The sequence below is a fragment of the Podarcis vaucheri genome (genome assembly GCF_965113315.1).
Source record: "Podarcis vaucheri genome assembly, chromosome: 7".
NCBI classification, from domain to species: Eukaryota; Metazoa; Chordata; class Lepidosauria; order Squamata; family Lacertidae; genus Podarcis; species Podarcis vaucheri.
Window position 1 is genome coordinate 26,664,102 of NC_138765.1, and position 21,860 is coordinate 26,685,961.

The following is a 21,860-nucleotide window of genomic DNA, read 5'->3' on the forward strand; positions in this document are numbered from 1 at the left end:
TTTTGATTTGGTTTACGAAATGCCTTCAAGTTTTTAATAAGGGAATGTGATGGAGGATCAGGGAGCTACGGTGGCTCTGTTCTTCCTCCTAGGAACCTCATGTCACAACATGTATATATATTATATATCTGTTATTCACAAAAAAGTAATTGCAACCGCAGAGCAGTGATAATAAATGTTACCATATGAATGCAATTTTCCAACCCTCTGCCCAAATACATGTCTGGTTCCTTCAAGTCCTAATGAAGATAAGCCAGAGGCATTTGCTAAATTAAAGTAAGAGGGAACCCCAGTCAAGCCCCCTGGAACTGAAAGCTTGCCCAGGCTCCATAGGAGTTGAGCATGGAAAAAACCGAATTAATTTTCCTTTGCTGGTGGGAGGAAGAGTGCTATGTTTTTCCTACAAGAAGGACCACAGTTCAGGGGTGAAGCAAGCCCTTTGCACGTAGAAGGTCCCAGAACGTCAGTCAATTTTTTAAAGAAGGATCAGGTGTCAAGCATTAGGAAAGATCTCTGCTTCAGAGCTGCTGCCGGTCAGTGTAGACCATATTGGGCTAGATGGACAGAGAGCCTGATTAAGGCTTTCCTACGCCCTTGACCTGAAGATGCTCTGCAAAAATCCACCTCTTTCCTAGCAGCCTGGGCACCAGAAGATCCTTTCTGCGCTGCTCACAAGGGCTCGTGATAGACGTGTGTGAGCGGGGAGTCCGTGAGCTGGAAGCAGCGGCTCTGCGGAGAGGTAGCTGGCTGCGCCGGAGGGCGTTCGTCTCTCGGGCTCGGAGTCCGGTCGCCGTGAGGCTCTGTGTAGATGGTGCCGGTTTGGGCAGGTCCCTCCCGCAAGCCAGCCTCGCCCCCTTTGCCCTCTGGCTTCTCTGCCAGCCGTTGAGCAGGCGAGTCGTATTGCGCCAGGGCCTCTGGGCAGACGGGCGAGACCAGGGGTCCTGCCTGGCTTTGGGGAGAGGAGATGACTTTGATGACGCAGACGTTCTTCCTGAACGCGCCTCCTTCCGGCTCCGCAGGAGGAGACTGATCTAAGAAGGGGGTGGCATACTCTGGCTCGGGAGGCAAGGGTTCTGCGTACTCGTGGTGTTTTCCCGGCACATCGTAGTGATTCACCACCAGGGGGAGCGTGTAGCCTTCGCCAAGACCTGGCTTGAATGTGGACGGGATGGACTGGGTACTGGGGCTGACTTGGACCACATCTGGCTCGGCGTATTCTGTAAAGGGGGAAAACAGAAATCCTGGTGAAATTATGGATTCAGCCCTCTGAGACACATCACCTAAAATCAGCCTATGTATGTACATACGTACATACAAGTGATAGATTGGTTCTCGAACAGCTTGGCTCCCGAACAAATCGGCTCCCAAACGCCGCAAACCCAGAAGGAAGTGTTCCGGTTTGCGAACATTTCTTGGAAGCCAAACATCCGACGTGGCTTCCGTTTGAGTGCAGGAAGCTCCTGCAGCCAATCGGAAGCCGTGCCTTGGTTTTTGAACGGTTTTGGGAGTTGAATGGACTCCCGGAACAGGTTAAGTTTGAGAACCAAGGTACCACTGTATTCATTCATTCATTCATGCATTCATTTACAAATAATTGTATGCCACTAATTTATTCTATATATCAGAGTAGATCACCACAATTGCACATAAAATCCATGCAATCAAAGCCATATTAAAGAAGTTGATTTTTTGATTTTTAAAAAAATCATGTCACTGTTGTGGAAAGATGTATTTTGAATTGCCTGTATCACCCTGACGGAATAAAAAGAGTTTTTCAACAGGCATATTTAAAAGTTGAATCGGAAAATGCCTGCTGAACTTCCATTGGCAGAGTATTCCACAATACTCCCACACTAGAAACCTTATTTGTGTTTGACGTAATACCATCTCAGGATGTCTCTTGTCTGCATTCTTGTATTGGTGAACAAAGCCCTATGCGGCTCGGAACCTGAAGGACTGTCTCACCCTTTATAGTCCCAGTCGATCACTGTGCTCTGCAGCTGAGGGCCTTGTGAAGCTACCATCTTATCATGATGTCCCTTGCACCCAATGTAGGAATTGGGCCTTTAGTGTTGCGGCACCAGCCCATTGGAATGCTCTCCCCTCCCTTTGAATATTAGACAGGTCCCACCTCTGTTGTCTTTTCCCACCTACTGAAGACCTTCCTGTGTCGACAAACTGCCTAAATGGAGATCTTCATCCTAGTTTGCATCTGTATCACCCCCCCACCCCCAAACATGGATTCTGCCAGGACATATTTCCTTGGTCTTACTCCTGCAAGCACTGCTGACATCCTGCACTCACCCCTGAGAACTGTGCGGCAACAGGCCTTGTTCCAAGTGGCTTTGTATAGCAGGGACAAAGGGTTGGGCCATGGCAGGGCGCAAAGTGGAGATTCCCCCGAATTCCTCCCGCCTCCCTGCTTCCTTCCTTCCTGTGGGCCTGACCCCTTTGCACGAATGGCACTGCCACCAGCTGCTCCAGAATGCAGATGTTTGCTGATGGCCTCATGCCCAGTTCTCTTCTCCCCCCCCCCCTTATGCGTGCTAAGCATCATGGATGGAAATCGGGAGTCAATGGGCTGAGTGTTTGGTCCCATCTGTGTGGGGTGAATGGAGCGAATATGCTGAGCACGAGCTGGTAATAAGAGCTGTCCAAATTTGCCGGAGTTGTTTCTGCACAATGAGTTGCATTGGCTCGAAACTAATTTATGGGCACCCGAACCCGGTTCCTTAGAATTAACCCTGTGTTTTCTCCACCACAAAAGAACAAGACGGCCATTCAGAAAAGGCATTCTTTTCCCTCCCCGCATCCCCAGTGTTTGGGGGGGGGGAATGAAGGGCAGGGGAAGAAAAACAGGTGTCTGTAAGTTGTATTCGGGATGGTTTGCTTGTAAATATTGTTATGCTCTCCCTACTTCTCCTTCCAGGAAGTGATTCCTGGGTGGGTAGTACTTACCTGGGTCTGTGGAAGCTTACAGCATTTCATAATGATTCACAGATACAGTGGTGCCCCGCAAGACGAAATTAATTCGTTCCGCAATTTTTGCCGTCTAACGAATTTTTCTTCTTGCGAAGCACGGTTTAAACGGCTTAACAAAGTCGCAAGACGTTTTCGTCTTGCGAAGCAAGCGCATAGGGGAATTCGTCTTGCGAGGCAAATCGCGAATGAAAAAACCTTTCGTCTAGCGAGTTTTTTGTCTTGCGAGGCATTCGTCTTGCGGGGCACCACTGTATACAGATTGAATAGTGCTTGCACGTGGCCCCTGGAAGGCTATCCAGAAGGGAATGTGGCCCTTGGGCATAAAAAGGTTCCCCAGCCCTTGCTATGGGCAACAGTGGACCTTTCTCAAACCCAGAACAGACGCCACCTACCTGGAGACTGAGCTCTGCTGAGATCTGCTGGTGTTCCAGACCTAGGAAACGAGGCGATTTCCGAGGTGGACAACTGCAGGCTCCCTCTGGGACACACCTGGCTGGCTTCTGATGTCGGGAAACCTAAAAGGGAATCCTGAGGTCAGCAGGAGTAACAAATGAACAGCTTGAAGCCACTTTGCATGCCGCAATCAAACAGTCCATTTTTCATTTTGGATAAAACTACGGTAAATGGGCAGACAGCTCACCACCACCAGAAACACACAGATCCTGAATTGGGGCTTGGACTAGAGCAGGCATGGCCAAACTTGGCCCTCCAGATGTTTTGGGACTACAACTCCCATCATCCCTAGCTAACAGGACCAGTGGCCAGGGATGATGGGAATTATAGTCCCAAAAGAGCTGGAGGGCCAAGTTTGGCCATGCCTGGACTAGAAGATCTCTAAGGTCCCTCCCAGCTCTGTGATAAGAAATAAAGGAATGTTCCTTTCCAGATACAATTGAAGCAATTTTTTATAATAATGAGCAGGCCGCAAAAGGAAATGACATTCAGTTTTGGAAGTTAGCGAACATAAGCTGATGGGAGGCTGTTATTTGTCTGAATGGGGGTAGGCAACATACATGCCCCGTAGATGTTGCTGGACTCCAACTCCCACTGGCGCCAACCCACATGTCCTATGGTCAGGGATGATGGGAGTTGTAGTCCAGCAACAACTGCAGGGCACCACTTTGGCTAACTCTCTGGTTGAGGAAATGCACGTACAAGCCAGCCTTTAGAATTTCACTCCTTGAGTGAAAATACACAGTGAAAAAGTAACACCTCTCATTCTCCTCCAAAACCCAACAACAGAACAATTGGAAAATGTCCTCATCCATTCAGCAGACCAGGCGGGAGCATAATAGCTATGAAAACCAGCAATTCAAAGAGCTGGAATGCCTTGTATTACCTGGAGCAAAAATACAAATTAATGAGTGTTGGGCAGGTTTCTGTGGGGAGGGCATTCTAGATGCAAGGTGCTATGACTAAGATATTGGAATGATTTGTGGGTCGGCTCTAAAAAAAATTTTTTTTGGGGGGGAGAGCTATTTCAAAACAGGTGTGCAGAAGCACAAAATAATCTGTCTCCCTGCACCATAGACACTTGTACTGGAAAAGCAGGGCAATCTGCTCACCAGTTCCCAAACGTGACTACCTGTGCTAGTTCTGTATGCTGTTATGCTCCTTACCTTTTATGAGGTTGCAATCCTGATCTGCTGGTGTCTTTCTGCTGGGGAGAGAGAGGGAGAATACTTATCAAGCAGGTTCAGCCAGATTTTCCACCCCGACTCCAAGGTTCTGGATTTCCAGGAACACTCCCAATTCATGTACCTGCTCCTTCGGAGCAATTCAGGGCAGGCAACTGGAGCCAAGAACCACACATTCACAAAGCCTCTGTCTTCTCAGGATTCAGACTGAGCTTAACGGCCCTCTCAAGGCTGCTACAGACCTCTCAAACCTAGAGATCTCTCCCATCAGCATGGCCAGTACTTGGGGATGATGGGAATTGTAGTGCAGCAAGAGGTTTCTGGAGGGAGTCAATTTGTGTGAAGTGAGAGGGCGACAGCTGCCTATCCCTAGTGCAACATGATCTCAGAAGGCGCAATCTATTTGCAGACTCTTTGCGGTGGCTGGATGGGAGATTTCTTGTATGCATGTGTTCAACTTGTGTTTGTGGCTGTATGCGTATCGTACTGTTGAAGCAAACAGCTTTTCCCCAAGGAATCCTGAGAACCGTAGTTTATCTCTCACAGAGCCACAATCCACAGCACCCTTAATTAATGATGATGCTGATGATAATAATAATAATATTAATATTTTTTTATTTATACCCCGCCCATCTGGCTGGGCTTCCCCAGCCACTCTGGGCGGCTTCCAACAAAATATTAAAATAGTGGTCTGTTAAACATTAAAAGCTTCCCCTAAACAGGGTTGCCTTCAGATGTCTTCTAAAAGTCTGGTAGTTGTTTTCTCTCTGTGGGAGGGTGTTCCACAGGGCGGGTGCCACTACTGAGAAGGCCCTCTGCCTGGTTCCCTGTAACTTGGCTTCTCGCAGTAAGGGAACCGCCAGAAGGCCCTCGGCGCTGGACCTCAGTGTCCGGGCAGAAGGATGAGGGTGGAGACGCTCCTTCAGGTATACTGGACCGAGGCCATTTAGGGCTTTAAAGCAGTGTTTCCCAAACGTTTTTGGGCAACGGCACACCTGTTTACTGAAAAAAAATCTCGCGGCACACCACCATTAAAGCCCCGCCCCGTGACGTCAGCGCGCAGCATCACGCCGGGAGGGACGCACAAAAGTGAAAGTTTTTTCCCTCCCCCTTGCCGGGGAACCTCCAAGCTTTGGGCAGGCAGGCAGGCAGAGCTGGGAAGGGGGTTTCCAGGGGACATGGCAGCTCCTCGAAAGGCTTCTCTCAGCTGCACTCAATCCTCCTCGGAGAGGATTTCCCCTCCGGTCCCATGCCTTCGTTTGGGGCATCGCTCCGGCTGCTCCCTCTCCCGCCGCGCAGGAGCGATGCCTCTCTCTGGCTCTCCCTCCGCGCAGGCTGAGGGAGGGAGGGAGGTGCGCGTGTGACCCGTCTCTGCTGGGAGACCAAACCCAGCGATGCAGAGTCGTGCGGAGGCGCCCAGGCAGCGCTGCCGGCTGCGAGGAGGAGCGCCAGGCAGCAGCAGGAGGCGCGGCCTCTCCTCGCCGCCGCCGCCCCGCCTCTCGCCGCCCGACTCGCCCGCCTCCCTCCAGGCATCTCGCGGCACACGAGGCAACGTCTCACGGCACACTCGTGTGCCGCGGAACACCGGTTGGGAAACACTGCTTTAAAGGTCAGCACCAACACTTTGAATTGTGCTCGGAAATGTATTGGGAGCCAATGTAGATCTTTCAAGACCAGTGTTATGTGGTCTCGGCAGTCGCTCCCAGTCACTAGTCTAGCTGCCACATTCTGGATTAGTTGTAGTTTCCGGGTCACCTTCAAAGGTAGCCCCACATAGAGCGCATTGCAGTAATCCAGGTGATTACAGTTCCCAGGCTTCCTTGTGTATGTTTATTAAAGCCAAGTGTCTTGAAAGTATGGTGTGTATGCAGCCCATTGTCAAGGGGAGATTGCCGGAAAGCTAAAGCTCATGGACCTTGTGACTGTGACATCTCCCGGCCTTCCAGGATGGGTTTGAAAGTAGCCCCCACAAATTACAGGGCTGATTGGTGAGAAGTGGGGGGGGGGGCGCTACTCACCTCTTCTTACGACAGAGGAAAACCAGCAGCAAAAGGGCTGAGGAGATGAGCACAAAGCCTCCAATCAGCAGCATCACCAGCAATGGGGGCCCTGGAGAGAAAGGAAGGGAAATAGTTCAGTGCAGAAAAAAGGGGAGAAATTGGCAATGTGATGGAAGTGTACAAAATCAGGCAAGGTGTGAAGAAAGTGGAGACACAGAGAAGGCTTTCTCCCTCTATCATAATACCGGAATGTGGGGTCACCCAAATATGCTGAACGTTGAGAGATTCAGCACAGAAAAAAAAGCCCTTAGAAGCATGGAATCAGAAGGGATCCAAGGGTCATCTAGTCTAACCCCCCTGCAATGCAGGAATCTCAGGTAAAGCATCCCTGACAGATGGCCATCCAACTTCTGCTTAAAAACCTCCAATGAAAGAGTCCACCGCCTTCTGAGTGAGACTGTTCCACTGTTGAACAGCTCTTAACTTCAGAATAATTCTTTTGAATGTTTCGTTGGAATCTCCTTTCCTGCAATTTGAATTCACTGGTTTGGGTCCTAACCTCTGGAGCAGCAGAAAACAAGCTTGCTACACCATCAATGGAACAACCCTTCAGCCCATGGAACAACAGCCCATGGAACACCCCATCCTTTCTGCCTCTGCTCCAACAGCTAGGCCAAGCCACTCCTTGCCGCCAGCGAGCACTTACCTGTTTTTTCCGAATTGATCACTATTCCTGGGATTCGGGTGAAAACGGCTGGGCTGCTGGTCAGGAGAGGGGACTCCTTGGGGCCACTGCGAACTGCAAAGGGGTAGAGCTTCAGGGGACGTACTTAACACACCACACTTCAGGTGTTCCCTCCTAACTCTTACTCCAAAAGGGTCCAAACACAACCCACTGTCAACCTCCGGCTGCAACATGGGTTATAGGGGGCAGGTTGCTTTTCTCAAGTCAGGGCATTTCTCCATCTGGCCTAGTATTGTCAAGCTCTCCAAGGTCTTAGGCAGAGAAGAATTTTTCCCAGCAGCTGCTCAACGGATGCTTGACAATATGGGCAAACCTCAGCCTGTCCCTGCTGTCTACCTTTTAAAATAGGGTTACCAGACGTCCCCATTTCCCGGGGACAGTCCCCAGATTTGCAAATCTGTCCCTGGACAAATTCTGTCCCCAGACTGTCCCCAGATTTCCTAGGACCCTCGTACCTACGGGACCGCCTCTCCCAGTATGCCCCACGGAGGACCTTAAGGTCTATAAATAGCAACACCCTAGTAGTCCCAGGCCCTAAGGAAGTTAGATTAGCTTCAACTAGAGCCAGGGCTTTTTCAACACTGGCTCTGTCCTGGTGGAACGCTCTGTCTCATGAGACGAGGTCCCTGCAGGATCTGATTTCTTTTCGCAGGGCCTGTAAGACAGAGTTGTTCCGCCTGGCCTTTGGCTTGGAGCCAATTTGATTCCCTCCCCCTCTTACTTTTTCCTTTCTCCTCCTGTGATGAGGCTGCATTTTAATGTTTCAATATTTTAATGTTGTATTTAATCTTGGGACGCGGGTGGCACTGTGGGTTAAACCACAGAGCCTAGGACTTGCCAATCAGAAGGTCAGCAGTTCGAATCCCCGCGATGGGGTAAGCTCCTGTTGCTCAGCCCCTGCGCCTGCCAACCTAGCAGTTCGAAAACACGTCAAGTGCAAGTAGATAAATAGGTACCACTCTGGCGGGAAGGTAAACAACGTTTCCGTGTGCTGCTCTGGTTCGCCAGAAGCGGCTTAATCATGCTGGCCACATGACCCGGAAGCTGTCTGTGGACAAACTCCAGCTCCCTCAGCCTACAGAGCGAGATGAGCGCTGCAACCCCAGAGTCAGTCACGACTGGACCTAATGGTCAGGGGTCCCTTTACCTTTTATTTTAATCTTGTTTTTGTCGTATTCATTCAACTTGTTTTTATTATTGCTTGTTAGCCGCCCTGAGCCTGGCCTTGGCTGGGGAGGGCGGGGTATAAATAAAAAATATTATTATTATTATTATTATTATTATTATTATTATTATTATTATTATTAAATGTCCCCGGGAAATGTGGCAGCGGCAGTCTCAGCAGCCTGCAGCCAGGCTTCATGGGAAAAAAATCTGGTAACCATATCCTAGAACAAGTTCAGAGGGTGACACAGACTTGTCACATTCCACCTTCTCAGTCTCTGCGTTGCCTTTCTAGCCTCACCAGGGACAAAACTTGAACTAGCAGGCTCTGGCTGTCCTTGGCTCTGCCTCTTCCTGCCAGTAGCTCTGGCCTCACCTCCAAGCCGTGGCGGTGCCACCACCACCACCGGGGGCTGCCTGGTTGGCCTTGACTTGTGACGGCCTTATACAGTGTATAAAATGTTACAAACCCCATTAAAAGCCACAAATAAATAAATCGTCTTTCCAAGAACCAAACATACAGCCGGCCCCACCCCTCCTTACTTCCGCCGTCACTATAGGGGTGCTGGGACTTCAGGCGAGCCACTTGGCACCCCAGAAGCGCCACTTTCAGAGCCACCCTCTGGTTCCAGCTGTGGGGCACGATGCGCAGGTAGCGGGCCAGGATCGGGGGGATGAAGGCGTTGGAGACTTCTTCGTGGCTGTTTTTATTCCCTTCGAAGACCTGAGAGGGTGAAATGGAGGGTCAACTGCGGGGACCTTTCCAAAGCGAGCTTTTGCTACCCGTTTTCCATCCTGGCCTAAACCATTCACCGATGCTAATCCCTCCGCACCTTCTCCTCATGACCACCGTTGGATTTGTAGGCCTTCCAGTTCTTTCCATCCCTGCTGGAGAGGACTTGGTAGGACTTGACGTAGTAGTCGTGCTTGTGAGATGATCCCTTAGTTATGATTCCTGGAACAGAGATGGGTTAAACTGGTACCTCACATACGGCAACGGTGCTAATGTGTGAAATAGGCTCTTTTCATGGAAGAAGGAGCGGTTGTTAAAAACACTGAGAACTGCAGCTGTGCGAGGGGAAAAGAAACCTCCTAACATCTCCCAGCTCCCTTAAAAAAACTACACTTCTTGTGAATCGCCCTGACATCTTAGGATGAAATAAAATAAACACACTTCCCAGGATTCTACAGGGGAAGCCATACCTGTTTAAAGTGGTATGATCCTGCTTTAAAAGTGTGGTACAGATGGGGTCTATGTTTGCTCCATAATTTAAACTATGCCTTTCCTGAATCCTCTCACATTTAGCTTTATCGGATGGCCCCAAGTTCTGATATTGTGAGAGACTTGTTATATAGAACAGCAACAGCCACCGTCCCTCCTCTGTGGACCACTGGGACCTGATTCTTGAAGCTTTTTGAGACCAATCAGCTTGTATGTTTAACCCTATCCCCTTGCTCTGCCAAACACCAGCCGGAGAGGCAATCAGATAAGCCCCCTTTCCATTCATGCGTTCCCTTCCTGCATTCCACTCAGCCCCCAGCCACTGGCGTCACAATGCCTCTCTTCTTCCACACGCCAATTAACAGGCTAACGTTCTGGGTTTGCCACAGCAGAAAGGGCCCAGCTTGTCCTCAGGCCTTGCCAAACAATAAAGAATGACTCTGAAAGGACATAATATGAAATTTGTTCTGTGCAATGGTGGCCTGGGCCATATCCCTGAGGTAACGAGGGGCAGTGGAGGAAGGAATGGGGGAAAGGAAGCAGAGGAAGGCAAGAGGAAGGCCTCATCTGCACTGTGCATTTAAAGCAGGATCATACCACTTTAAACAGTCATGGCTTCCCACTGCTGACAGCCAGGGGCACCCCCCTGGACTGGATGCAATAAGTAAGAAGGTAGACTGAAGTTGGGAGGGCAACACCCCTTTATCCCTAATGGACCAGTCCCCACTGAAGTGATGGGAAGGATATCTGCTTAGGACTCTGGAAAGCTTCTCCCAGTCAGAGCATATTGGACAAGAGTCATTATCTATCTCCCTCCACTCCGCCTGTGGAAACAAACAAACAAAAAGATGCAGATACTTACTGACCTGTGATGTTCCTCTTTCCACCCAAGTCTATTTCCAACCACTCATCTGCAGAGCTCTGAAGTGCTGCCCAGGAGGTGCCGTCGGCAGCGAAAGAGGCGTGCTCTGCTATCCAGGCCTTGTTCTCCCCCATGACGTTCTGTTCGTGCCAGTAGGATGAAGCGTTGAAGCCAGATACTTCCAGGAAACTGGAGCAGGCTGCGGAAGGAAGGAAAGGGTGGCTTTTGGCTGAACGCTAGGAAAAAACATGTTTCCAGTAACAGAAGTTCAGCAACGGGACCAATTAACTACAGAGCTGGACGTATCTCTCAGTTTCGTTTCTCTTTAAGTGTCTTGGTTTTGCAATCTTAAATTGGATTCTCCACATTTTTGCGGCAATTTGTGGTTGTTGTTTTTAAGGCTGAAGATTCATCAGCATCGTAGCGGGAACAGAAATCCCTCTAAACAAATACACCAACAAATTAGTACGAGTGACATACCTTTGTGAAAGATGAGGCGTTTTTCAGATAAAGATCCCCTATTCAAAAGGAAACAGAAAGATGGATAAGATTAAGGATCTTGAGACTCAGGTTGCTTCCAGACGACCTCTTTATTGAGCATTCACCCTTATTTGTTTGCAGGGAGATTAGACAATGTTGGATATTTAATGAACATCCGCTCTGATTTGTCCCCTCACCTTTTTGAGTAAAGTCCATTGGCAAAGGTTGACTCGTAGAGAGTGATACCCTTCTCTCGAGACACAGTGACATGTCCCCCTTGCTCATCTAAGATTACGCCGGCATGGACAGCAGCTTTGCAAAGTACAGATGTCTGCAGGGAACATATATTATAAGACAGTGAAAGGAAGGAGATGGTGGTGACAAATCCTCAGGCAGCAGAAATCCAGCGGGAAGACACCACGGAATGGAGAACATTATTTTATGCATTTAAAGAAACCACACACACACACACACACACACCTCTAAGCGGTTTACAAAGTAGAATTGAAAATATTCCTTAAAAATACAAAAAAACAATTAAAAGTTGTAAATAAGCAATCTTAAAACCACTCTACATAATACTAAAATTACATTCTGAGCTTATCTGCTGATATTCCCATACACCAGATGTGTTGCAGGGATAACTTTACAGAAACAATGGTTGTATCAGCATTGAAGTTATATTTATTGTTCACTGCCTTGGTATCTTTGAAGAAAAGCAGCTTCTAAATATATTAATAAAGAGAAATAAATAGAGGCAAAAAAAAAAAAAAAGGAAATTGGGAAATAGATGTGTGTTTTGTCCATGGGAAGAACCATCTGTAAAGAATGTCACATTTCTTTTTAAATAACTATTTAAACCCTTCACTGATATCACAATTTGAAACATTTTAATCAGTGCGACTCCTGTCTTTATCACACAATATATCCTGTTTGAGGCTGGGGACTAGCAGGGTTTATTGGTTAGGACATGGGTAGGCAAACTAAGGCCCGGGGGCTGGATCCAGCCCAATCACCTTCTAAATCCGGCCTGTGGATGGTCCAGGAATCAGAGTGTTTTTACATGAGTAGAATGTGTGCTTTTATTCAAAATGCATCTCTGGGTTATTTGTGGGGCATAGGAATTCGTTCATCCCCCCCCCAAAAAATATAGTCTGCCCCCCCCAAGGTCTGAGGGACAGTGGACTGGCCCACGGCTGAAAAAGTTTGCTGACCCCTGGGTTAGGGGGCTCAGCAAGAGTTGAGGCACGGCTGCAGAAGGTCAAGACCACGGTCAGCTCACTGTGGGGCTGGTCAGCAGAGACCTTGGGGGTATTGCTCTGGCCACCATCAGTGGCCAACTGTGAGCTTAAAGGGGGACATTTCAAGCCTCACTCTTTCTGAGGGATACTTGAACCTTTCAAAAACAGTGCAGTGTTGTCTGCAGCCCCGCAGGAAAACATATTCAGTCAGGGACTTTCCACTGTAACAATTTCAAAGCAGGGTAGCTGTGTTTGCCTGTTGCAACTGAAAATAACCTCTGATGAGTCTTCTGGCTAATTAAAAGACAACAACAGCAAATTTGTTATGGCATAAGCTTTTGTGGATTATTTCATGCCCCTTCAGATGATATGGACTACAGCTCCCATCAGCCTCAGTCATCCTGGCCAAGGGTCAGGGATGATGGGTGTTGTGGTCCAAAACACCTATGCCTTTCTGAAAGCACGACTGATGCTGCAGGACTCACATCCCGGTAGCCTTGGTTCGTGTTGCCCCAGATGTCTCCCGTTACTCCTTTGCAGCCTGCAGGGCAGTAAACTCTGCAAGAAAATAAAAGACAACATAGTGTTGGGTCCTTCTCTCTATGTGGGAGCAGCTCTGTAAAGCGAGCCAGTTTTCATATATCCTCAGGTGGCATATGCAAGCTTTAGGGTTCCATTTCTACCATGCCATAACTACTCTGTGTCCTTGGGGCTCAAGGACACTAAGAAAGACTCCGTCCTAGTTGAACACAGATTCAAATCCCTACATTAGGGTAGCAGCAGAGAGAGCAGCAGCCCCACAAACCTGCTTAGAGGACAGGTTTATGCTGGCCTTGAGTTGTTGTAATTTTTTACCCTACGGTCCCAAGTTGGGTTACAACAATTAAAACACAGCATTCATATTAAAACACAATGTTACACTGTATGAAAAAAATTAAAAACTTAAAATCACAAGAATTGGTGGGTCCTAAATCTCAAGCGTCAGAGGTCAGGGTAAAGAGCTGTACCTTCAGCATTTTCCGAAAGCTGTATAATGAAGGTGCCAGAGGGATCTCTGTGGGAAGGGAGCTCCGCAACTTAGGAGCTGCTAGAGAGAAGGCTCTCTCCTGAGCCCTGGAGCTTCTGAGGGTAGAGGAACACCCCTGGGTGATCTTAGCACCCAAGAGAGTCTGTGGGGAAGGAGGTGGTCTTTCAGGTATTGGGGGCTCTTTAGGGCTGTAAGAAGAATCCCATCTATGCTTGGAGTCTCACGTAAGGGAACACTCACCTGATTTGTTCCTTCTCATAGTGGATTCCCTTCTGCAAACAGGAGATCAAATCTAAAAGAGAAGGGGAAGAGTTCAGAACTTAGGGCCTGGTTGATTACAACTCACAGTGACTCTGACCCCTTGATCTGGATACAGTGGGTTGTCTTCAAATAAGTCCTACTCAGAGTAGACCCATTGAAATTAATGAACCCAAGTCAGTCATGTCCATTAACTCCAATGGGCTATTCTGAGTAGGGATACAATCCAATGGCACCATCAAAGCAGGACATTTGGGCAGAAGTCTAGGACCAGCAGAATAGGCAGTAGGGTAGGCTTACCACATTTTAAAATAAATGTTGAAATTCACACTTCCAGCTAAAGTGTGTGTGGTCCAGAATGGGGTGGGGTGGGAGAGTAAGACCATTAAGTCTAAAGGGTCTAAAACAGGCTTCGTCAACCTGGTGCCCACCAAATGTTTTGGACTCCAGTTCCCATGAGCTTTACTCAGCATGGCCTATGGTCAGGGATGATGAGAACTGTAGTCTACCAACATCTGGATTGCACTAGGCTGGGTAAGACTAACCTAAAATTACCTAACTGCACCACTGTCTGGATCCAAATGTAGTCTGGGCTTATAGAAATCAATTCAGCTCTGCAGAACTCACTTTTTCCTCTGTATGTGAGGAAAACAGAGGCAAATCTGTCGTGCAGCACAAAGTTTCAGGCAATAGAGACAGAATCAGTTCTACTAGTTCAAAACTAACAAAATGAATTCCAGTAGGGACAAATGTAAGGTTCTGCACTTAGGCAGGAAGAGCGAGATGAACAAATATAAGATGGGGCACCTGGCTTGCAAGTAGTACACACAAGTAGTGGCTCTAGGGCGTCTTAGCGGACCACTAGCTTAACATGAATTGGATATGTTTAGCCTGGAGAAGAGGAGACTGAGAGGAGATACAATAGGCATCTTCAAATACAGTGGTGCCCCGCAAGACGAATGCCTCGCAAGACGAAAAACCCACTAGACGAAAGGGTTTTCCGTTTTTTGATGCGCTTCGCAAGACAAATTTCCCTATGGGCTTGCTTCGCAAGACGAAAACGTCTTGCGAGTCTTGCGATTTTTTTCGCTTCCCCCCTTTTTCTAAGCCGCTAAGCCGCTAATAGCCTTTTAGCCGCTAAGCCGCTAATAGCGCTAATCTGCTAAGCCGCTAATAGGGTTGCTTCGCAAGACAAAAAAACCGCTAGACGAAGAGACTCGCGGAACGGATTATTTTCGTCTTGCGAGGCACCACTGTATCTAAAGGGCTGTCACATAGAAGATGGAGCATGCTTGTTTTCCCCTACTCTAGAGGGTAGGACTCAAACCAATGGCTTCGTGTTACAAGAAAGGAGATTCCAACTAAACACCGGGAAGGACTTTCGGACAGTAAGAGCTGTTCAATAGTGGGATGGTCTCCCTTGGGAGGTTGTGGACTCTTCTTCCTTGGAGGTTTTTAAGCAGAGGGTGGATGGCCATCTGTCATGGATGCTTTGGCTGAGATTCCTGCATTGCAGGGGGTTGGACTGGATGACCCTTGGGGTCCCTTCCAACTCGACAGTTCTATGACTCTATGACTCTGTCTTCTGGAGAGTGCCATGGATTGGCTACCCCTGCATTAGGAGATTCAGCAGCACAAGCTCTATGGAAGTAGATGGGGAGCTGCACACCTATGAACCATGTTCTAGGAATCTGTTCCTGAGAGAAGAGAACGGCTTGGGCAAGAGTATCTGATTGACAGTGCTATGCTCATAGCAGGTCAGAAACAAATGTCAAGAATGCAGTCTGTTCCAAGATGGACACAACAGGAGTTGTTTTCCCTAATTCTTGTAAGAGAAAGAATACCAAGCAGTCTAATGTCCAAAGTTTCTCATCAACCCTGAGAAACTCATATCCTCTTACGATCCCTCTCAAAAAATCTCAAAGGGATAATGGGGTGGCGGTGGATGGTGACTCACAAATGTTTGTGGTGTGGAAGACCCAATGACTGGCTGCTTGTGTGGGGCCTTCAAAGGCAACGGCCAGCTGCAGATGTTTCCCATTGGCATTCTGCCTGCCAGTGTCAAAACACAAGGCACGATTCTCATGCATGTAATGGCTCATTTACACTGCTTTGGGGAAAGGCCATGGCTTTGCAGGGTCAACCCCTGCCTGGCATCTTCAGATAGGACTGGGAATGTCCAAGCTTGGAGCTCTGGAGAGCTATTGCCAGTCAGTGTGTAGACAATACTGAGCTACATGGACCAATGGTATGACTTGCCCTGAGACAACATCCTGTGTTTCTCATTCTTTGGGAAAGGGCCGCAGCTCAGTGGTAGAGCATCTGCTTTGCACGCAGAAGACCCCAGGTGGAATCCCAGACATCTCCAGGAAGGACTACAGGGTTTCCCTTGCTTGAAACCCTAGAGAGCCATTGCTAGTTAGTGTAGACAGTACTGACTGAGCAAGATGCACCTATGTTCTGACTTGCTGTAAGGCAACTTCCTAGGTTCCTACGTCCCATCAGCAGGTCCTTCAACTGGCAAAGGAGGAGAAACAGGTAACTAAAGTGATCAAGGGTCTGGAGCACTTTCCCTACGAGGAACAGTTTCACTGTATGAACAGCCACAAATACTTAAAAAAAATAAATATAATTATTTTTATTTTATTTTTAATTAGAAAGGCATTCATCAAAGGGCAAGAGTGACATATGGGTGAGCTCACTGAGATGCACTGATGGAAGTGGAACTGGCAGAAGGCTGAAGAGGCAAAACGTTTCCCAGTTACCTCAAACTTTGCACCAAATGCAAGGTGCGTATCTCTCTTACCTGATTGGTTGCCACTGGCATAAGAAAGGAGGAAGCCACGTCCCGAGCGATGTGCTGTTGTGTTGAACAAGATGGTCACTGGGGTGGAGTCCATCACCAGGACTGTGCGTGGAGGATTTGAATTGCTACAATATGGGCCTGGAGAGAGAAAGAGAGAGAACAAAAACAAGTGACACTCATGAATCATTACATCAAGAAACACACTGGGTATTCAGCCCAGCCTTAAGCAATCATCTTCAGCAATGGGTCAACAGAGAGCTCAGATTGCTTTTCTACCTTCAGTTTTTGAATGCAGAGAAGCAATCAAAAAGATGATTCCCATGCTTTTTATAAAAATATTTTTTATTGATTTTCCATATTTATGACAAAAACTATGAACCAGCATTTAAAAAAACAAACAAACCACAGTGTCATTGTCTTATTCCTGAAGTTCGCTTAGCAGGTCTCTCCACAGATTGCCATGAGTCAAAGGCAGATTCTGAACACTGTCCTCATGTTGTATGAAGTCAAGGAATGATTACCAAGTGTTGAAGATATTAAAGGGGTTTGAATTCTCATTGGCTGTTCATATCTGGCATGCCAGTTTTTCAGTCAATACTATTGACCAGATCCTCATGTACCACAATTAGACCATCAGCTGTGTACTGGTTCCAGGTTATCTCCATGTACACTGCAACTAAATGAATGGTCAAAAGTTCCTTGTGGTGGACCTGCAAAGCCTAGACGCTTCCCTTACTAACCTTCTTACAAAGGCAGCAAGACTTATTATTGCCAGAGTGAAAAACCTGACTCTTTTGAAGAACAGTACAGTGGTACATTGGTTCCCAAATGCCAAAAACCTGGAAGTTAAGTGTTCCGGTTATTAAACATTTTTCAGAAGCCGAATGTCCGATGTGGCTGTTGGTTATTGTTCCCGGGGCGCCTGCACCAATCAGAAGCTGCGCCTTGGTTTTTGAACATTTCTGAAGTCAAACGGACTTCCAGAATGGATTAAGTTTGGCGCTTTTGTTTTTGCTATTTATTTTGCGTTTTTGTTTTTGAGGCTTTTTCGGTTAATTTGTTTTTGTGACTGTGTGGAACCCAGTTTAGCTACTGACTGACTGTGTGACTGCAGAAATGGATAAAAGCCTCCCAAGTAAACAATGACTATCATCAGTGCATGTAAGAAAAAAATATTCCTTTTTATTTTTATCATCTACAATACTGTCTTATTTATTTTATAGTACAGTACATTGATTATTGCTTTCATTTTATGGATCAATGGTCTCGTTATATAGTAAAAGTCATGTTAAATTGTTGCTTTAGGGGTTGTTTTTAAAAGTCTGGAGTGGATTAATCTGTTTTGAATTACTTTCTATGGGAAAGCGTGCCTTGGTTTTAGAACGCTTTCGTTTTGGAACTGACTTCCAGCATGGATTAAGTTTGAGAACCAAGGTACCACTGCAATATCAAGAATGGACATTGGCTATAATGAAGGGGGAGGAAACCATATCAAGCAGTTGCACATCATAAGAAACAACAAGGTAGACAACTTTTGGGGGAAAATATACCACTTTGCAAAAATAGGTATTGCTTTATTGATTAAACCAGGTGAAGGGAACCTTTGGCCCTCCAGATGTTGCTGAACATTTCCACATCAGTTTGCAATTTTATTATTATTTTTAGGTTGTCATGAAAATTCACCAGCCAATTTCTCCAGATATTTCCGTAGGCTGTTTTGCCTAATATGTACATTTTGTAAGCACATTTCTCTAACACAACACACCTTTGCCTGTTATTTTCACTGATGTATGCATTTTAATGCACGCTTTACTCCAGTGTATGCATTACTGTGTACCTTACTTGGCCCTGCAACACCCTTCAGATTTAGAAGGATGCCTGTGTTTCGGTTCATGTGCTGCTTCAGGAAGTGTGAATCTGGGAAGCTCACCTTTAAAAGCAAACGAATCCCCATTTCCCCCCCAGCCATACATGTGACCCAAATGTCTGATGCCCAACAAATGAAGAGAGATTTAGCTACCAGCTATGGCCACCAAATTCCCCCCTTTTCTCTTTCGGCTCCAAACAACTTAGAAAACAAATCCCCTCGTGCTCTCAGCCATGTAATCCAAATTAATTTGCAATCTCCCTCTCCCCATTAAGACCCCGGATTAACAAACTACCAGCCTTTACCCAGCACTTTGTAGGAAGGGTCTGATCAATAAGTCCCTGTTTTATAACGGGCAGATTTGCACGACACAGCTTCCCCCTCCCGCAAGCCCCAGCTGTCATTTCAGCAGGCAGGCCAGGAACACCAAGACCTGTTGCAATGCATTCTGCTCTTATTCGTTTTATGGCTCCCACTTCACTTTAACAAGGAAAGCCTCAGGCCCATGTTCACACATTCTAATCTTCCATGGAATTGAATGGGCAACCTAGACGACAAGCCAGCTCTGCAACTTAAATGAGGGGCGGGGGGAGAGGGTGACTCAATCTGCCAGTGTGGAGGGCCTGATCCAGATTAGGACTGCAGCTTGGTGTGTGTTGTTGAAAACTTTAACTCTTTGTGCCTCGATTCAGATTCTTCCATGCTGGTTATTTGAATGGGGGGGGCGGATTCCATTCACCGCAATGTGAACTTATTCCCCTTAGGTCAATCGACTGGCTGGGTGGGGGCAGAGATCTATATTGGGATCATAGCTGGGGGCAAAGAGTTAAAGCTCTACTTCTTCCTATATTGGGAATTTGAGTTGTGTGTGCATATATGTGTGTGTGTGTTGTGTGATGTAGATTGCTGCTGGATTCAGGGCATCTGAAAATATATACAGTGGTACCCCGGGTTACAGACGCTTCAGGTTACAGACTCTGCTAACCCAGAAATAGTACCTCGGGTTAAGAACTTTGCTTCAGGATAAGAACAGAAATCATGTGGCGGCGGCACGACAGCAGCGGGAGGCCTCACTAGCTAAAGTGGTACCTCAGATTAAGAACAGTTTCAGGTTAAGAACGGACCTCCAGAATGAATTAAGTTCTTAACCCGAGGTACCACTGTACAGGAAACACCCCATTTGCGAGTGGGTTGCGTTCCAGGTCCTTGCGTGCTTGTGTGAAATCAGAAACCCATTGAAGAAACCTGCCAACACCTGCCCTGCCCTCCAGTCCGCCCTTTTAGTGACGTTTCAGTGATGACGTTTCCAGGTCCTTTTCAGGTTCGGCGCTGTACACGTGTACACGATTGCACCAATGTAGGCCATGCCTAAAATGGGAGTTACCTGTATATCTTTTCATATGCCCTCAGCAACACAGACACAAGAACTGGAGGCTGCAGAGGCACCAGTTAAGGAACTGGACCACATTCAGGGCTCCGAGATGACTGCTAGAGATCAGGAGATCACTGGGATGTATGAGAGGACCCTCCAGAAGAAGCTCCTGGAGGGCCTATGGGACCAGATCCAGAACCCTAACAGGATGCCTTCCCCTGAATCTGAGGAAATGACCTTCCAAAGCCCAGTCCATCCCTGAGAGTCTAGAATGAAAGAGAGCAGATGAGGCAAAGAGGAGCCTTCTAGGGAAAGCCTTCGCATTCACATGCTGGAATGGCCTTGCATGTCCTCTGTGAATCATCTTAGATGGACCATTAATGTCTGCATGGATGAGCTTCTTTCCAGTACAGACTTGAATATGGAAAGGAGGTGTAGATGACTAGAACGGGGGGATGGGGGTGGGATGCATTTGGGAACATTTCTTGCTGCGTCTCTCTCCTACTCTTTGTTCAGTCCTGCTTTATAGCTGGCTTGCGAGCATATGACACATTTTGCTGGCCCACCAGATGTTACACAAGCATTACTGACAGCTCTGGTATGTGCCATTGCAGGCCAGCGAGTGGGAGGGCGGATGGGAATCTGCGGTCTCAAAGCGCTATGCCAGGAACTCAGTAAAGGTGACCAGATAAGAAAAAGCACCCACTCCAAATCACACAACACTGTCACGTCTCAAAATCATTGGGAAGTGTGGGATATAAATTGCTTGATGCAAAATCATCTAACTTTCCAGCAAACAATTCAGAATGAATGCTCAATGGGGATGGAAGAGAAAATTCATTTTGTTTCCATTTTAATGAGAAAATATCTAACTCACACTTCTTGAACCAATCCCTGCACCAAAGCACAGCTATATTTTGAAATCTGCACATCTCTGAATTTTGCAATGCAATTCTTCAATCAAACAATATGTATAAAAATGTGTCTGTTTGGGGGAGACAGTGGAAATAGCATTAAAAATCAGCACTTTATTATAAGAAATTGCTTGCAAATAAAGGTCAGTTATATCTAAATCTAAAAATCATTTATTAGGAGCCTTTGCATGAAAATGCTGACAAATTTTCATGAGGATTTTTTCTTTCTTTAAAAAATTTCAAAGTGCTGCAGAAATACAGAGAAATGAATTTCAGATTGGAAAAATGAGAAACCTAGAGCACCAAAAGAGACAGATCTGTCCATTCTTAATGCTCAATGATTCGCTTATACTGTCTAATCTGCCTGCACATTTTCTGCAAACAAAGCAAGGAGAGTTATAATAAACAGATCAGCTGAAAACCAACCTAATTCTTGCTAGTAAGGGCATGCAGGGCAGGCGGGGAGGGGAGTTCCTTGAGGCGAGACCCTGAACCTCTGTGCGGCAAAGTCTTCTGTAGATGCTTCACTCTGATTAAGCAGCCGTAAAACTATGGCTGAGTCAGAGTGAGTGATTCCCACATCCTCATCTTACCCAAACACCATTCTGCAAAGAGCTCTGACTGGGACAATAGGGCAATCATGAATTATAGAGCCATCACTGGAGTCACTGTGTGCCAGAAGAAAAAAAAAGTGTTTTGCATCCTGCCTGCAGCTAGACACCCACACAACCTTTTAAAACAAATAGTCATGTGTGTCTCCATCCTCATCAGCCATTAAACACGCCTCGCCCCAGCTCCTAACTCCAAACTGATGCATCTAGGAAGACGAAATGGTGGGGAAAGGGAACAGATTCAGAGCCAAAACAGATGAGATGTGTGGGACAACCACAACAGGCCATTTAACAGCACTCTTCCTTTCCCCCCTTAGTCTGGCTCTCCTTCCCTTTGTTTGCTTCACTGCTGCTCTTTCAAATTGCGGATTCTTAGGGCATGGAGAAATATGTGTACATCACTCCTGCCCTGTGGGAATCCCTTGCAGACGAGAACAGTGACCAGAGGAGGAATGACCACTGGGAGGAGCCCAGGAAGAAGAAACACAGTGATACACCTGCAACAGCCTTCATCTTCCCCAGATGCAACAAAACATGTCTCTCTCATATGTCTGCAGTCACACCAGGCACTGTAACTCTCCAACAGTTTGACTTTACGCCAAGGCACAGTCTTCCATTGTCTCCCAAGATAGAGGGATGCCAACAACTCACAAGCACTGTGGGACACAGATG

The 21,860-nt window shown here is 47.1% G+C and overlaps 1 protein-coding gene across 2 annotated transcripts in view; it reads right to left on the bottom strand.

The window, feature by feature from the left end:
- LOC309537108 (discoidin, CUB and LCCL domain-containing protein 1-like) overlaps positions 1 to 21,860 on the bottom strand; it is a 44,614-nt gene continuing 22,754 nt past the window's right edge. The window contains exons 3-15 of one of the 2 annotated variants that reach the window (XM_082231612.1): positions 16,425 to 16,562; positions 13,601 to 13,652; positions 12,819 to 12,891; positions 11,290 to 11,423; positions 11,093 to 11,130; positions 10,617 to 10,811; positions 9,362 to 9,483; positions 9,072 to 9,252; positions 7,326 to 7,418; positions 6,638 to 6,728; positions 4,602 to 4,639; positions 3,375 to 3,497; positions 1 to 1,217 (exon numbers count right to left, since the gene is read on the bottom strand). In XM_082231612.1, the coding sequence (XP_082087738.1) occupies positions 670 to 1,217; positions 3,375 to 3,497; positions 4,602 to 4,639; positions 6,638 to 6,728; positions 7,326 to 7,418; positions 9,072 to 9,252; positions 9,362 to 9,483; positions 10,617 to 10,811; positions 11,093 to 11,130; positions 11,290 to 11,423; positions 12,819 to 12,891; positions 13,601 to 13,652; positions 16,425 to 16,562 (1,826 nt within the window). In that variant the 3' untranslated portion in view covers positions 1 to 669. Of the gene's footprint in view, positions 1,218 to 3,374; positions 3,498 to 4,601; positions 4,643 to 6,637; positions 6,729 to 7,325; positions 7,419 to 9,071; positions 9,253 to 9,361; positions 9,484 to 10,616; positions 10,812 to 11,092; positions 11,131 to 11,289; positions 11,424 to 12,818; positions 12,892 to 13,600; positions 13,653 to 16,424; positions 16,563 to 21,860 lie in introns of both variants that reach the window. The other variant, XM_082231611.1, reaches the window with a different exon arrangement.